The sequence below is a fragment of the Oncorhynchus clarkii genome, unplaced genomic scaffold (genome assembly GCF_045791955.1).
Source record: "Oncorhynchus clarkii lewisi isolate Uvic-CL-2024 unplaced genomic scaffold, UVic_Ocla_1.0 unplaced_contig_10307_pilon_pilon, whole genome shotgun sequence".
Lineage (NCBI taxonomy): Eukaryota > Metazoa > Chordata > Actinopteri > Salmoniformes > Salmonidae > Oncorhynchus > Oncorhynchus clarkii.
In genome coordinates this window covers 312774-329242 of record NW_027257959.1, presented here as the reverse complement: position 1 = coordinate 329242, position 16469 = coordinate 312774, and the positions used below count along the sequence as shown (strand labels likewise).

Genomic DNA, 16469 nt, shown 5'->3' with positions numbered 1-16469 from the left:
CCCCTGCAGTAGTAGAACGTTCCAGTAGTAGAACATTCCAGTAGTAGAACATTTCAGTAGTAGAACGTTCCAGTAGTGGAACATTCCAGTAGTAGAACATTCCAGAAGTAGAATGTTCCAGTAGTAGAACATTCCAGTAGTAGAACGTTCCAGTAGTAGAACATTCCAGTAGTAGAACGTTCCAGTAGTAGAACATTCCAGTAGTAGAATGTTCCAGTAGTAGAACATTCCAGTAGTAGAACGTTCCAGTAGTAGAACATTCCAGTAGTAGAACATTCCAGTAGTAGAACGTTCCAGTAGTAGAACATTCCAGTAGTAGATCATTCCAGAAGTAGAACATTCCAGGATGCTGCTACTCAGTGCTGACATGGTTCCTTTGTTGCTGTGTGAAGGGAGTCTGTGGAGACCTAACACTACGCTGGAGCGGTCTACTGGACCACAAGGCAGAACCACGCTCACTGTTGGGTTCAGTACAGACCAGCACTCACACAACTACAGAGTCTCACTACTGTGCTCCAGCAACAGACAATGGCAGGACACAGACATGGTATGGTTATTAATGTTATGAAGGGCTTATGAATGCCTTATGAATAGCTTATGAAGTCAATAGATATATGTTCCCTTTAACTAATTAGTCCTCCCGAGTGGTGCAGCGGTCTAAGGCACTACATCTCAGTGCTAGAGGCGTCACTACAGACCATGGTTCGATCCCGGGCTGTATCACAACTGGTCGTTGATCGGGAGTCCCGTAGGGCGGTGCACAATTGGCCCAGCGTCGTCCGGGTTAGGGGAGGGTTTGTCCGGGGTAGGCCGTCATTGTACAATAACAATTTGTTCTTAACTGACATGCCTAGTTCAATACAAAATAAATAAACAAAATGTGTGTCCCAAATGACGCCCTACTCCCTATCAAGGGAACTACTTATAGGCTTCTGGTCAAAAGTAGTGCACTATATAGGGAATAGGGTGCTCTCATCTAAGTGTTACCGTTTATTTCTTTCATCCTTCTCATTGCATAAAGAACTGCATCATCAGCAGAATTGTGTCTGTATCTCGCTACACCACGTCAAAGGACATCGGTACAGGAGACGTGTTGTTTTCCCTTCCAATGGTTTGACCTAGAACATTTAGGTTTTCAAAGCGAGACACTGCACATCCTGTGTCACACTTCATCGCTGTGGTTCTGCCCCAGATTCTAATCTTCTTCACACGTACAGAGCATTCGGAAAGCATTCAGACTGCTGCACTTTTTTTCACATGTTGTTACGTTACAGCGTTATTCTAAAATGGATTACATTGTTTTTTTTACTCATCAATCTACACACAATACCCCATAATGACATCACAATATCCCATAATGACATCACAATACCCCATAATGACATCACAATACCCCATAATGACATCACAATATCCCATAATGACATCACAATATCCCATAATGACATCACAATACGCCATAATGACATCACAATACCCCATAATGACATCACAATATCCCATAATGACATCACAATACGCCATAATGACATCACAATACGCCATAATGACATCACAATACCCCATAATGACATCACAATACGCCATAATGAAAAAGCAAAAACAGTTTTTTAGAAATTGTATTAAAAAAAAAAAAGCCTGGAAATATCACATTTACATAAGTATTCAGTATTTTGTTGAACCATCTTTGCTAGCGATGACAGCATCGATTCTTCTTGGGTTTGACGCTACAAGCTTGGCAATCCTGTATTTGGGGAGTTTCTACCATTCTTCTCTGCAGATCCTCTCAAGTTCTGTCAGTTTGGATGGGGAGCGTTACTGCACAGCTATTTCCAGGTCTCTCCGGAGATGTTCGATCGGGTTCAAGTCTGAGCTCTGGCAGGTCCACTCAAGGACATTCAGAGACTTGTCCCAAAGCCACTCCTGTGTTGTCTTGGCTGTGTGCTTAGGGTCATTGTCTTGTTGGAAGGTGAACCTTCCCCCCAGTCTGAGATCCTGAGCGCTCTGGAGCAGGTTTTAATCAAGGATCTCTCTGTACTTTGCTCCGTTCATCTTTCCCTCGATCCTGACTAGTCTCCCAGTCCCTGCCGCTGAAAAACATCCCTACAGCATGATGCTGCCACCACCATGCTTCACTGTAGGGATGGTGTCAGTTTTCATCAGACCGGAGAATCTTGATTCTTATGGGAGACCGTTAGACCAAGCTGGCTGTCATGTGCCTTCTAGTGAGGAGTGGCTTCCGTCTGGCCACTCTACCATAATGGCTTGATTGGTGGAGTGCTGCAGAGATGGGTGTCCTTCCGGAAGGTTCTCCCATCTCTACAGAGGAACTCATGAGCTCCTTCAGAGTGAACATCAGGTTCTTGATCACCTCCCTGACCAAGGCCCTTCTCCCCCGATTGCTCAGTTTGGCCGGGCGGCCAGCACTAGGAAGAGTCTTGGTGGTTCCAAACTTCTTTAATTTAAGAATGATGGAGGCCACTGTTCCTTCGACCTCATGGCTTGGTTTTTGTTCTGACATGCACTGTCAACTGTGGGACCTTATAGAGACAGGTGTGTGTCTTTCCAAATATATGTCCAATCAATTGAATTTACCACAGGTGGACTCCAATCAAGTTGTAGAAACATGGTCTGAGTCCTTATATAAATAAAGTATTTCTGTTTTTTATTTGTAATACATTTGCCAAAATTCATAAAACCATGTTTTTGCTTTGTCATTATGGGTGATTGTGATGTCATTATGGGGTATTGTGATGTCATTATGGGGTATTGTGATGTCATTATGGGGTATTGTGATGTCATTATGGGGTATTGTGATGTCATTATGGGTTATTGTGATGTCATTATGGGGTATTGTGTGTAGATTGCTGAGATTTTTTATTTAATTTAATCCATTTTAGAACAAGGCTGTAACGTAACCAAAGGTGGAAACAGGGAAGGGGTCTGACTACTTTCCCAAGGCACTGTACCTGTAGTCTATGATGTAGAGATCAAGTAGAAAGATAAGGGAGTTCATATCTTATGTTTTCCCTTTAAGACCAACCAGACATGGCTGACTGTAGTGTTTGACCTGGAGAAGTGGCCCCAGACCTGTTGCTATTTTGATGTGGAGGTAAGTCCTCCTTTACAACTTTACGACCTACTGGTTTCCGTCAAATTTGCTCGTCAGCGTTCAGCAACGCTACACGTTTATTGTTGTTGACCTGTTGTGTGTACCTGATAGTGGCCTAGTAAAAGCTTCGTTTTCGTCCTACTAGATCCATCCGTTTTTTAGCCGTTGCAACAACGACTGTGTACGAAGAAGGAAAACGTTTAACATATGTGGTAGGTTCATCAACAAGTCTATTACATTACATGGTACAAATAGGATAGATTTCATGTTCTCCCCTAACAACATACTGGTGTGATTTCAGAGACCTCTCCAACTGTGTTAACGGGAGATTCTCCACTAACAACATACTGATGTGATTTCAGAGACCTCTCCAACTGTGTTACCGGGAGATTCTCCACTAACAACATACTGATGTGATTTCAGAGACCTCTCCAACTGTGTTACCGGGAGATTCTTCATCTCCTAAAGTATACACAGCCATAGCAGCCGCAGTGGTGCTGCTAGTCGGTGGAATGGTCTGTTGTCTCGTCTGTCAACTACGGACACGGAGAAAGAAAGGTGAGTTGAAGAGAGATGCCATTATCTCTCACTTATTATCGCTCACTTATTATCTCTCACTTAATATCTCTCACTTATTATGTCACTCATTATCGCTCACTCATTATCGCTCACTCATTATCGCTCACGTATTATCTCTCACTTATTATCGCTCACTTATTATCGCTCACTTATTATCTCTCACTTATTATCGCGCACTTATTATCTCTCACTTATTATCTCTCACTTATCTCTCACTTATTATCGCACACTTATTATCGCTCACTTATTATCGCTCACTTATTATCTCTCACTTATTATCTCTCACTTATTATCTCTCACTTTATATCTCTCACTTATTATCTCTCACTTATTATCTCTCACTTATTATCGTTCACTTATTATCTCTCACTTATTATCTCTCACTTATTATCGTTCACGTATTATCTCTCACTTATTATCTCTCACTTATTATCGCTCACTTATTATCGCTCACTTATTATCTCTCACTTATTATCGCTCACTTATTATCTCTCACTTATTATCTCTCACTTATTATCTCTCACTTATTATCTCTCACTTATTATCTCTCACTTATTATCGCTCACTTATTATCGCTCACTTATTATCTCTCACTTATTATCTCTCACTTATTATCTCTCACTCAAAATGTATTGGAAATCGGTTATTCGGTGCTCCTTAGTGACAAACAAGTTATTTTGACAAGTCTCTGTTTGACTTCCTTTGGCTGTTCAGAAATGAAGGCGTTTATAATATGTATATAATATGCTTCATTACTGCAGGGTCGTGTAGCCATAACTAAATGCATGACATTAATTAAGACATTGGCAGAATAGGATGGTTAAGAAATGAGGATGGATTTTGGGGACTAAATGGTCCGTGGGAGGAGAGGAGGAGCATCCATCTGACTTCCTGTTTCATAGTTTCATCTTTCTAGTTGATACTTTTATTGTTATCTTCTTGTTCTCTTTTTTCATTTTCTCATTATTCTCTTTATCGCTCTTTCTCCTCTCCTCCCTCCCTTCTCTCTCTCCCTCCCTTCTCTCTCTCTCTTTCTCCTCCTCTCCCTCCCTCCCTTCTCTCTCTCTCTTTCTCCTCCTCTCCCTCCCTCCCTTCTCTCTCTCTCTCTCCCTCCCTTCCCTCTATCTCTCTCTCCCTCCCTCCCTTCTCTCTCTCTCTCTCCCTCCCTTCTCTCTCTCCCTCCCTTCCCTCTCTCTCCCTCCCTACCTCTATCTCTCTCTTTCCCTCCCCTCCTTCCCTCTCTGTCTCTCCTTCAGTCCCACCAGGCCCCTATCCCCCAGCTGTAGAGCCAGAGGTCCAGACTCCTCATCTCCCCAGGGTTCCTCCCAAGGTGTTGGTGATCTACTCTCAGGACCATCCACTCTACAGGAAGATAGTCCTGAAGCTCTGTGCCTTCCTCCAGGCCAAGTGTGGAACTGAGGTTGTGTTGGACCTTCTAGACACAACCTGGCTGGGCACTGTGGGGAGACTACCCTGGCTGGAGTGGCAGAGACAACAGGCGGGTAGACACCAGGAGTGCTGATCTAGGATCAGGTGTCCCTTGTTCATGTAATATCCATCAATATAATCTAAAAGGCTAAACTGCTCCTAGATCAGTTGTCCTACTCTGAAACGCTTTATACATACAGGCCCAGTAGAGAAGAGGACTAGATGGTTAGGAAGTAAAAGTGTTGTTGGTTTCAGACCCTGTACCATTGTTCCCTTTAGCAAGGAAATAAATCTGTTTCCACAGATGGATAGATTGATAAATCTGTCTCTCCTCTCCCCTCCCCTCTCTTCTCTTCTTTTATTTTCTACTCTCCTCTCCTCTCCTCCTATTTTCTCCTCTTCTCTTCTCTTTTTTCTTTTATTGTCTTCTCCCCCTCTCTCCTCTCCTCTCCTCTCCTCTCCTCTCCTCTCCTCTTATTCTCTCCTCTCCTCTCCTCTCCTCTCCTCTCCTCTCCTCTCCTCTCCTCTTATTCTCTCCTCTCCTCTCCTCTCCTCTCCTCTCCTCTCCTCTCCTCTCCTCTCCTCTCCTCTTATTCTCTCCTCTCCTCTTATTCTCTCCTCTCCTCTTATTCTCTCCTCTCCTCCCCCTCTCTCCTCTCCTCTCCTCTTATTCTCTCCTCTCCTCTTATTCTCTCCTCTCCTCTTATTCTCTCCTCTCCTCTCCTCTTATTCTCTCCTCTCCTCCCCCTCTCTCCTCTCCTCTTATTCTCTCCTCTCCTCCCCCTCTCTCCTCTCCTCTTATTCTCTCCTCTCCTCTTATTCTCTCCTCTCCTCCCCCTCTCTCCTCTCCTCTTATTCTCTCCTCTCCTCTCCTCTTATTCTCTCCTCTCCTCCCCCTCTCTCCTCTCCTCTTATTCTCTCCTCTCCTCCCCCTCTCTCCTCTCCTCTTATTCTCTCCTCTCCTCTTATTCTCTCCTCTCCTCCCCCTCTCTCCTCTCCTCTTATTCTCTCCTCTCCTCCCCCTCTCTCCTCTCCTCTCCTCTTATTCTCTCCTCTCCTCCCCCTCTCTCCTCTCCTCTTATTCTCTCCTCTCCTCTTATTCTCTCCTCTCCTCTTATTCTCTCCTCTCCTCCCCCTCTCTCCTCTCCTCTCCTCCCCCTCTCTCCTCTCCTCTTATTCTCTCCTCTCCTCCCCCTCTCTCCTCTCCTCTTATTCTCTCCTCTTATTCTCTCCTCTCCTCTTATTCTCTCCTCTCCTCCCCCTCTCTCCTCTCCTCTCCTCCCCCCCTCTCCTCTCCTCTTATTCTCTCCTCTCCTCCCCCTCTCCCTCTCCTCTTATTCTCTCCTCTCCTCCCCCTCTCTCCTCTTCTCTTCTCTCCTCTCCCTCTCTCCTCTTCTCTTCCCTCCTCTCCTCTCTTGTCCTCTCCTCCCCCTCTCTTCTCTTCTCTTCTCTCCTCCCCCTCTCTCTGCTTCTCTCCTACAGATCAACAAATCATCAGACAAGATCCTGGTCCTCTGTTCTCGTGGCGTCCAGGCCAAGTGGAGGGCGATGTGTGGCCAGAGTCGTGTGACGTTAAGAGAGGACCTCCGGTCGCCCATCGACGACATGCTGACGCCGGCCCTCAACCTCTTCCTGCCCGACATGCAGCAGGCCGCCGCGCTAGGGAAGTACATGGTGGCCTACTTTGACGAGGTCGGCAGCGAGCGTGACGTGCCGTCTGTCTTCGACATCGCTGTGAAGTACAAGCTGATGAAGCACTTTGAGGAGCTCTGCTTCAGGATCCTGGACCAGGAGAAGTACGCACCGGGACAGGTCAGTTTGTTGATGGAATCTCCCTATGCTTCCTGCCTGGTCTGTTGTTCTGTACCCTAGTGTATGGGACAGGTACGGCCAGTCTGGTCCTAGCTTTCTAAAAGGTAATAGTTGGGGATGCTTCAGGATCCTGGACCAGGAGAAGTACGCACCGGGACAGGTCAGTTTGTTGATGGGATCTCCCTATGCTTCCTGCCTGGTCTGTTGTTCTGTACCCTAGTGTATGGGACAGGTACGGCCAGTCTGGTCCTAGCTTTCTAAAAGGTAATAGTTGGGGATGCACGATATATCGGTGAACACATCGGACTCGGACGATATTAGCTAAAAAATGACGACATCTGTATCGGCCCGATGTCTAGTTGAACGTTGATGTTAACAACCGGATGTCATAGCTGGCGTGCCATAATGACGCCACGTAAAATGTTACGCTACACGTGCAACACAGCATCCCTAACCTCGCCCACAATGTCTCCTGTGTGGATCGAGCCGTCAACAAGTCCAGCAGTCATTTGAAAGAGTTTGGGTCTTTCGCCTGTCAAAAAAAAAGATACCCGTCAAAATAGCCACGTTAAATAACGCAGTTCTATTATAGAATGTTATAGTTCTATTATAGAATGTTATAGTTCTATTATAGAATGTTATAGTTCTATTATAGAATGTTATAGTTCTATTATAGAATGTTATAGTTCTATTATAGAATGTTGTGTGTTCTGAATTTGCACGTTCAAGCCAAGCGCCACCATGACTATCAGTAGCACTGGTCGAGCACCGGTACACACTACACAGTAATAGCGTCACTGCTATTAGCTTCACAACATACTATGGAACGCCGTTTGGGTCTTTGAGTGTCAAAAAAGATACAGTAGCACCAGTAGCAGTAGCTTGGTATCTAGCTAGCCCCAATACAACCAGCCTGAAAACAATGACCAGTAGAACCTGCAGCCATTTTCATTATTCTAAGCAATGATTTAGGGATCCTTGTGAGTAAGTATTAGCTAGGTTGTCGCTTGTTGTTCGCCTATTGATATTGAACTTCAGTTCATGAAAATAAATAGCTAGCCAGCTACTTAACCCTGTTGCCCAAAGCTAATGTTATAAGCAGCCAGCTAGCCTCATCTGGCTAATGAGACTCGACCGGACCTGGTTATGTGTTGTGAAGCTAGCCACAATAAGGATTAGGCACAATAGTGGAATTTGCGGTTTGCCTTCAAAATAAAAGTACCTTTTGAAAGTGAGGCAGAAGGTTACAATTGGTGGAGTCATGACATATTTAGACCGTGTTAAACAAGGCTGGAATGTGAAGAAATGGGGTATCAGTCTACTCGGTACCCAAGATATTTTTTCCCAATGTCCTCCTCAGATGACATCCTGCCCAAAAATGTTCTATGGGATTGAAGTCAGGGCTTTGTGATGGCCACTCCAATACCTTGACTTTGTTGTCCTTAAGCCATTTTGCCACAACTTTGGAAGTATGCTTGGGGTCATTGTCCATTTGGAAGACCCATTTGCGACCAAGATTTAACTTCCTGACTGATGTCTGGAGATGTTGCTTCAATATATCCACATCATTTTCTTTCCTCATGATGCCATCTATTTTGTGAAGTGCACCAGTCCATCCTGCAGCAAAGCACCCCCACAACATGATGCTGCCACCCCTGTGCTTCACGGTTGGGATGGTGTTCTTCGGCTTGCAAGCCTCCCCCTTTTTCCTCCAAACATAACGATGGTCATTTTTTATGGCGGTTTTGGAGCAGTGGCTTCTTCGTTGCAGAGCAGCCTTTCAGGTTATGTCGATATAGGACTGGTTTGACTGTGGATATAGATACTTTTGGACCTGTTTCCTCCAGCATCTTCACAAGGTCCTTTGCTGTTGTTCTGGGATTGATTTGCACCTTTCGCACCAAAGTACGTTCATCTCTAGGAGACAGAACGCGTCTCCTTCCTGAGTGGTATGACGGCTGCGTGGTCCCATGGTGTTTATACTTGTGTATTATTATTTGTACAGATGAACATGGTACCTTCAGGCATTTGGAAATTGCTCCCAAGGATGAACCAGACTTGTGGAGGTCTAAAAAAACAATTCTGAAGTCTTGGCTGATTTCTTTTGATTTTCCCATGATGTCAAGCAAAGAGGCACTGAGTTTGAAGGTAGGTCTTGGAATACATCCACAGGTACACCTCCAATTGACTCAAATGATGTCAATCAGCCTATCAGAAGCTTCTAAAGCCATGATATCATTTTCTGGAATTGTCCAAGCTGTTTAAAGGCACAGTCAATTTAGTGAATGTAAACTTCTAACCCAATGGAATTGTGATACAGAGAATTATAAGTGAAATAATCTGTCTGCAAACAATTGTTGGAAAAATTACTTGTGTCATGCACAAAGTAGATGTCCTAACCGACTTGCAAAAACTATAGTTTGTTAACAAGAAATGTGTGGAGTGGTTGAAAAACAAGTTTTAATGACTCCAACCTAAGTGTATGTAAACTTCTGACTTCAACTGTAGCTATATATGTAGCTAGCTAACGATAGCTACTGGAACAGATGTCGTTTTGCATCCATGATGAGCTAGCTAGCTTTTTAACCAGCACTGAAGGTGCGCGAGACAACTTTACCAGCGTCATGGCAAACTGTACGTATCGATGAATCGTTGTGACACATGAAATAGGAGTGATCGTGTAATCAACGTTAAAAAAAATAATGAATGAATGCGTTAAATTATTAAGTGACGTGCAGTCATATTCAGATCCTGATTGGTCAAATAGTGTATATTTATCGTGTATCTTTTTTGACACGCAAAGACCCAAACAGCGTTCCATAGACATCCTGGTTGAGAATGAAACGACGGAACTAATGAACAGCGAAACAGCACAGTAAGTGAAAGAAACAGGTTTTGATGATGTTTTACTGGTAATGGGGACGTATGTAAATGCCAACAAAATAACGTTTTGGTCAGTGTTTGTGTGTGTGTGTGTGTGTGTGTGTGTGTGTGTTTGTGTAGCCTTTTATTTAACTAGGCAAGTCAGTTAAGAATAAATTCTATTTCACAATGACGACCTACCCAGGCCACTTGTGCGCCGCCCTATGGGACTCCCAATCACGGCCGGATGTGATACAGCCTGGATTCGAACCAGGGACTGTAGTGACGCCTCTTGCACTGAGATGCAGTGCCTTAGACCTCTGCGTCCATGTGTGTGTGTTAACTATTTAACTGGCCTAGAATGCTTAAAAGGCCGCTACATTTTTAAATATCGCTTATCACTATCAGGGTTTGTTTGGCAAGGAAAATATCGGTTACCGGCCAAAAATTTCATATCGGTGCATCACTAGTAGCAGTGAGGCCCACAGTGGAAATAAGATGCTGGCTTCTCCATTATGTTGAATGTATTATTGTACCAGAACTCTCTCTGTGTGTGTGTGTGTGTGTGTGTGTGTGTGTGTGTGTGTGTGTGTGTGTGTGTGTGTGTGTGTGTGTGTGTATTATTGTACCAGAACTCTCTGTGTGTGTGTGTGTGTGTGTGTGTGTGTGTGTGTATTATTGTACCAGAACTCTCTGTGTGTGTGTGTGTGTGTGTGTGTGTGTGTGTATTATTGTACCAGAACTCTGTGTGTGTGTGTGTGTGTGTGTATTATTGTACCAGAACTCTCTGTGTGTGTGTGTGTGTGTGTGTGTGTGTGTGTGTGTATTATTGTACCAAAACTCTCTGTGTGTGTGTGTGTGTGTGTGTGTGTGTGTGTGTGTGTGTGTGTGTGTTATTATTGTACCAGAACTCTCTGTGTGTGTGTGTGTGTGTGTATTATTGTAACAGAACTCTCTGTGTGTGTGTGTGTGTGTGTGTGTGTGTGTGTGTATTATTTTACCAGAACTCTCTGTGTGTGTGTGTGTGTGTGTGTGTGTGTGTGTGTGTGTGTGTGTGTGTGTGTGTGTGTGTGTGTGTGTGTGTGTGTGTATTATTGTACCAGAACTCTCTGTGTGTGTGTGTGTGTGTGTATTATTGTACCAGAACTCTCTGTGTGTGTGTGTGTGTGTGTGTGTGTGTGTGTGTGTGTGTGTGTGTGTGTGTGTGTGTGTGTGTGTATTATTGTACCAGAACTCTCTGTGTGTGTGTGTGTGTGTGTGTGTGTATTATTGTACCAGAACTCTCTCTGTGTGTGTGTGTGTGTGTATTATTGTACCAGAACTCTCATGGCTGAGGAAGCTCTTTATGTACTACACCTATATATATATTTTTTTTTTCTCAAATGTTGTTCACAAATTTGTTTTACATCCCTGTTAGTGAGCATATTCTCTTTTGCCAAGATAATCCATCCACCTGACAGGTGTGGTATATCAAGAAGCTGATTAAACAGCATGATCATTACACAGGTGCACCTTGTTCTGGGGACAATAAAAGGGCCACTTTAAAAATGTGCTGAGGAATATTTCTGTCTGTAATAAAGCCCTTTTGTAGGGGAAAAACACATTCTGATTAACTGGGCCTGGCTCCTTAGTGGGTGGGCCTATGCCCCCCACCCACGACTGCACCCCTGCCCAGTCATGTGAAATCCACAGATTATGGCCCAATAAATGTATTTCCCATTGACTGATTTCCTGATATGAACTGTAACTCAGTAAAATCTTCAAAGTTGTTGCGTTTATATATTTTTTTTCGTTCAGTATATTTTGAACGTGTCAAATAAAATGAATGATTTAATTCAAATCAGGTCAGCCACATCGAGGGGATCGGAGTGGAAGAGTACTTCACATGTCCACCGGGGAGGGATCTGCGAGACGCCATCGAAGCCTTCCAGGCGTTCCAGTTAGAGAACCCAGACTGGTTTGAACAGGAGTGTGTTGACATCGACGCAGAGGAGGAAGTGTTCGCAGTAACAGAGTATGACGCTCTGCTGGAAAAGCCGGTCGCGCCTGTTCTAGAGTTTGTTCCAGAATACAGGAATGGGCCACCTGTTCTAGAGTTTGTTCCAGAGTTCAGGAATGGGCCACCTGTTCTGGAGCTTGTTCCGGAGTACAGGAAGGGGCCACCTGTTTTAGAGTTTGTTCCAGAGTACAGGAAGGGGCCACCTGTTCTGGAGTTTGTTCCAGAGTACAGGAAGGGACCTCCTGTTCTAGAGTTTGTTCCAGAATACAGGAAGGGGCCTCCTGTTCTAGAGTGTGTTCCAGAATACAGGAAGGGGCCTCCAATCTCCAACTATGATGTAGAGATCAATGAAAACAGCCAGGGAGTCCAGGTCTCGACTCCTGAAGTGAAACTGGAAGGTAAGGTTATCAGAGGGGAGTGGAATGATAGCACAAACAGACTGGTGCCCAGGCTAAAGGGGTTTGGTACAACAGAAGAAATGTCTGTCTGATAGGTATTAATAAAGTCTTCTCCTTCCAGGTCACGGGACGTGTGTGCTGGAGCTTCTTCCAAGGGTCAACTCCGACAGCCACCAGATGTACCCATCATACCCAGTCGTTGAGGCCCCACCCGGGGTACTTATCTCTGATCTGCACCCCAATGCCCTGGAGAGTCAACCCTGTGGGTTGTCAGATCTTCTCCCGAGTGAGCCACCCTTGGCCAGAGAGAACTGTCTCCGCCTACAGGAGAGGTGGGGAACAGCAGACCGTTGCCCTCTAGAGAACGAGGAAGAGGAGGAGGCATACAGTCCTTCTTGTCAACCCTCTGTTGACACCCTGGAACAACTCATGTCTCTCCAGCTGTCACTCTGTGGTCTCAGTGCTATCCCAGAAATCACCTCTGTGTCCACGGAGAACGGCTACCTATCACAACCGCGTGGAGAGATGGACCTATCACTTCCTGTCAAGATGGGCCAATCACGACTGTCCTTCAGCTCCATCCAGGTTACCCCACCTGTACCGATGGATAGTCAGATTCAGTACCTCCCTCCCCTGCCAGAGATAACCCACTCCCAGCCGGTAGAGATGGAGGAGGGTGGGGAGGTGATGAAGCCTGCTGCCCAGGAGAAGAGACCCGTCAGTGGGTCAGACCTGGGCTATATCTCCAGGAGCTCCTTCCAGCAGGACTCTTCTGTCCACTACCCTGTAGGAGAGGACAGCGACAATCCACTGGTGGCACTGGCCAGGCTACAACAGGCTCTCTACCTAAACAATTAAATACTCTGGCTTCTGCAATAAAAACGCGGAGAGAACGTTCTAGAAAACGGATGTTAATCATATATACTCTGGATCATAAACACTTTAGTTGTTCAGCATTGTCTTTTCATGTTGTTATAACACTATTGTCTATAAAAGTTTTCCTGATTTCCTGATTTGAAATGATGAACAAACCTGGAGTCAATGAATCAGCCAATGGGTTTGTACAGCATAATCCATATATTTAGTTCTGACATCACTTCCTTATATCTGGTTGGTACAGGGACAATAAAACGTGATCATGTCCATATTTCAGATATACACAATTACACAACATTCTACACGTAGAATTGGCTTTCTGTAAACAATAACCAGTTTCTGTTTTCCTGTACACTATTTGGGAATCAAGAATTTTTTTTGTCCCAAATAGCACACCTATTCCCTACATAGTGCACTACTTTTGACCAGAGCCCTGTGGGCACAAGCCTCAAATAGAAAATCCCATTTAATGGGTTCGGCAACACATAGAAAACGTTCATGCTGAAAACAGAAGCGTAGTATCTGTTAAATATACTGTAAATCCCATTTTAACAAATCAAAATGGAGTCAGTCAGAGTTAGTCTCGGTCTCTTTTAACACGTATTCTAGATCCAAGAAAGAAAGCCCTTGGTGGTTCAGTGCTTCTTCTATTGGCCTATTGCTGGACACAAAATATATATTTTTGTTGTTGTCAGTACATACATTGTTACAACCTGTCTTTTATCTAGCCTGGGTACCTGTCTGATTGTGTTGTTATGACAACTCATGACAATGAGAAATGGAGTTGGTGAGAGCACAAACAGATCCTGGGGGGCCCAGGCTATCTTGTATCTTCTCTAAACCGATCCGGGGTCCGGGCTATCTTGTATCATCTCTAAACACATCCAGGGGCCCAGGCTATCTTGTATCATCTCTAAACCGATCTGGGGCCCAGGCTATCTTGTATCATCTCTAAACAGATCCAGGGGGCCAGGCTATCTTGTATCATCTCTAAACAGATCTGGGGCCCAGGCTATCTTGTATCATCTCTAAACAGATCTGGGGCCCAGGGTATCTTGTATCATCTCTAAACAGATCTGGGGGCCCAGGCTATCTTGTATCATCTCTAAACAGATCTGGGGGCCAGGCTATCTTCTATCATCTCTAAACCCCAAGTCACAAATTGTAACCTTTTCAATATCTCAATATGCGGCCGTGTCATCGGCACGTAAATAATATGTGAAAAGTATAAAAAACACTGTAAATACATTGGCTTGATTGATTAGGAACAAACAGAAGCAAGAAAGAGCCATTCCAGTTTTATTTGAGGTCAAATCAACCAACATAAGGCTAGGTAGAAGGGCACCTCAGTCCCATCAGCCAACATAATGCTAGGTAGAAGGACACCTCAGTCCCATAAGGCTAGGTAGAAGGACACCTCAGTCCCATCAGCCAACATAAGGCTAGGTAGAAGGACACCTCAGTCCCATCAGCCAACATAAGGCTAGGTGGAAGGACACCTCAGTTCAATCAGCCAACATAAGGCTAGATAGAAGGACACCCCAGTTCAATCAGCCAACATAATGCTAGGTAGAAGGACACCTCAGTCCCATAAGGCTAGGTAGAAGGACACCTCAGTCCCATCAGCCAACATAAGGCTAGGTGGAAGGACACCTCAGTTCAATCAGCCAACATAAGGCTAGGTAGAAGGACACCTCAGTTCAATCAGCCAACATAAGACTAGGTAGAAGGACACCTCATTTCCATCAGCCAACATAAGGCTAGGTAGAAGGACACCTCAGTCCCATCAGCCAACATAATGCTAGGTAGAAGGACACCTCAGTCCCATCAGCCAACATAAGGCTAGGTAGAAGGACACCTCAGTTCAATCAGCCAACATAAGGCTAGGTAGAAGGACACCTCAGTCCCATCAGCCAACACAAGGCTAGGTAGAAGGACACCTCAGTCCCATCAGCCAACATAATGCTAGGTAGAAGGACACCTCAGTCCCATCAGCCAACATAAGGCTAGGTAGAAGGACACCTCATTTTAAATCAGCCAACATAAGACTAGGTAGAAGGACACCTCATTTTAAATCAGCCAACATAAGACTAGGTAGAAGGACTCCTCAGTTCAAATCAGTCAACATAATGCTAGGTAGAAGGAAACCTCAGTTCAATCAGCCAACATAAGGCTAGGTAGAACGACACCTCAGTTCAATCAGCCAACATAAGGCTAGGTAGAACGACACCTCAGTTCAATCAGCCAACATAAGGCTAGGTAGAAGGAAACCTCAGTTCAATCAGCCAACATAAGGCTAGGTAGAAGGACACCTCAGTTCAATCAGCCAACATAAGACTAGGTAGAAGGACACCTCAGTTCAATTAGCCAACATAAGACTAGGTAGAAGGACACCTCAGTTCAATTTAGCCAACACAAGGCTAGGTAGAAGGACACCTCAGTTCAATCAGCCAACATAAGGCTAGGTAGAAGGACACCTCAGTTCAATCAGCCAACATAAGGCTAGGTAGAAGGACACCTCAGTCCCATCAGCCAACATAAGGCTAGGTAGAAGGACACCTCAGTTCAATCAGCCAACATAAGGCTAGGTAGAAGGACACCTCAGTCCCATCAGCCAACACAAGGCTAGGTAGAAGGACTCCTCATTTTAAATCCCTCAATATAAATATCCTAATTTGACTTTATATGATAAAATATAATGTCCTTTTATTCCACAACGCTTCATGAAGGAACCCATCAACAATCCTGTTCACTTCACACTGCACTCAAAAAGGCACCATTTTTTTTTCTTAATAAGTGTTTTTTTCATTCCTATTCATCACCTACCTGCATCTTCATCATAGCCTGGTCTCAGATCAGTTGGTGTTCTAGCCAACTCCATACAACACAAACAGTTTGGCGTGCATTGAGGCTGAGTAACAAGGAGCTGGCGTGATGGCACATACAGACTGGAACTCAGGCTATATTCAGCTCACTCTTTTTTTTCCCCCCCATCAGGAAAAAAGAAAGTGAAGGACAAACAAATGTCACAGATCACCATTAGGTTGAATGAATTATATCACATCCAAGATCTTTTTTTAATGACCAGAGGCTTAGGTACTGGAAACTAAAGGGACTCCTTTTTGTAACACAGTAAATACGAGATGGCGGCTGATGTTACGTACTGTACAAAAGTGTCTTCTCTGCAGACTGCGTCCATTACCAATATGTATTTGGGTACTTTTTTTATCAAACATAATTTTGGTGTTTTTCACTGTATGAGAAGATCCATGAGGAGAAACAGAGACCTACATTTTGAGATGACAAGTGTTTACGATCGTGATTTATTCTCCGATCTGTCTGTAATCCCTGCATTCTCTCAACCCTGTTCTATTGGTTGCACAGTGACCTATATTTCTCTCAT

The 16469-nt window shown here is 44.4% G+C and overlaps 1 protein-coding gene across 1 annotated transcript; it reads left to right on the top strand.

Moving 5' to 3' along the window:
• Nucleotides 1-367: 367 nt before the first annotated feature.
• Nucleotides 368-13532, top strand: LOC139394289 (interleukin-17 receptor A-like). The gene is made up of 8 exons (XM_071142314.1): nt 368-547; nt 3038-3112; nt 3258-3324; nt 3536-3670; nt 4948-5189; nt 6602-6931; nt 11638-12190; nt 12312-13532. The coding sequence occupies exons 1-8, from the start codon at nt 368-370 to the stop codon at nt 13046-13048; spliced, it is 2319 nt and encodes a 772-aa protein (XP_070998415.1). The 3' UTR covers nt 13049-13532.
• Nucleotides 13533-16469: the final 2937 nt, after the last annotated feature.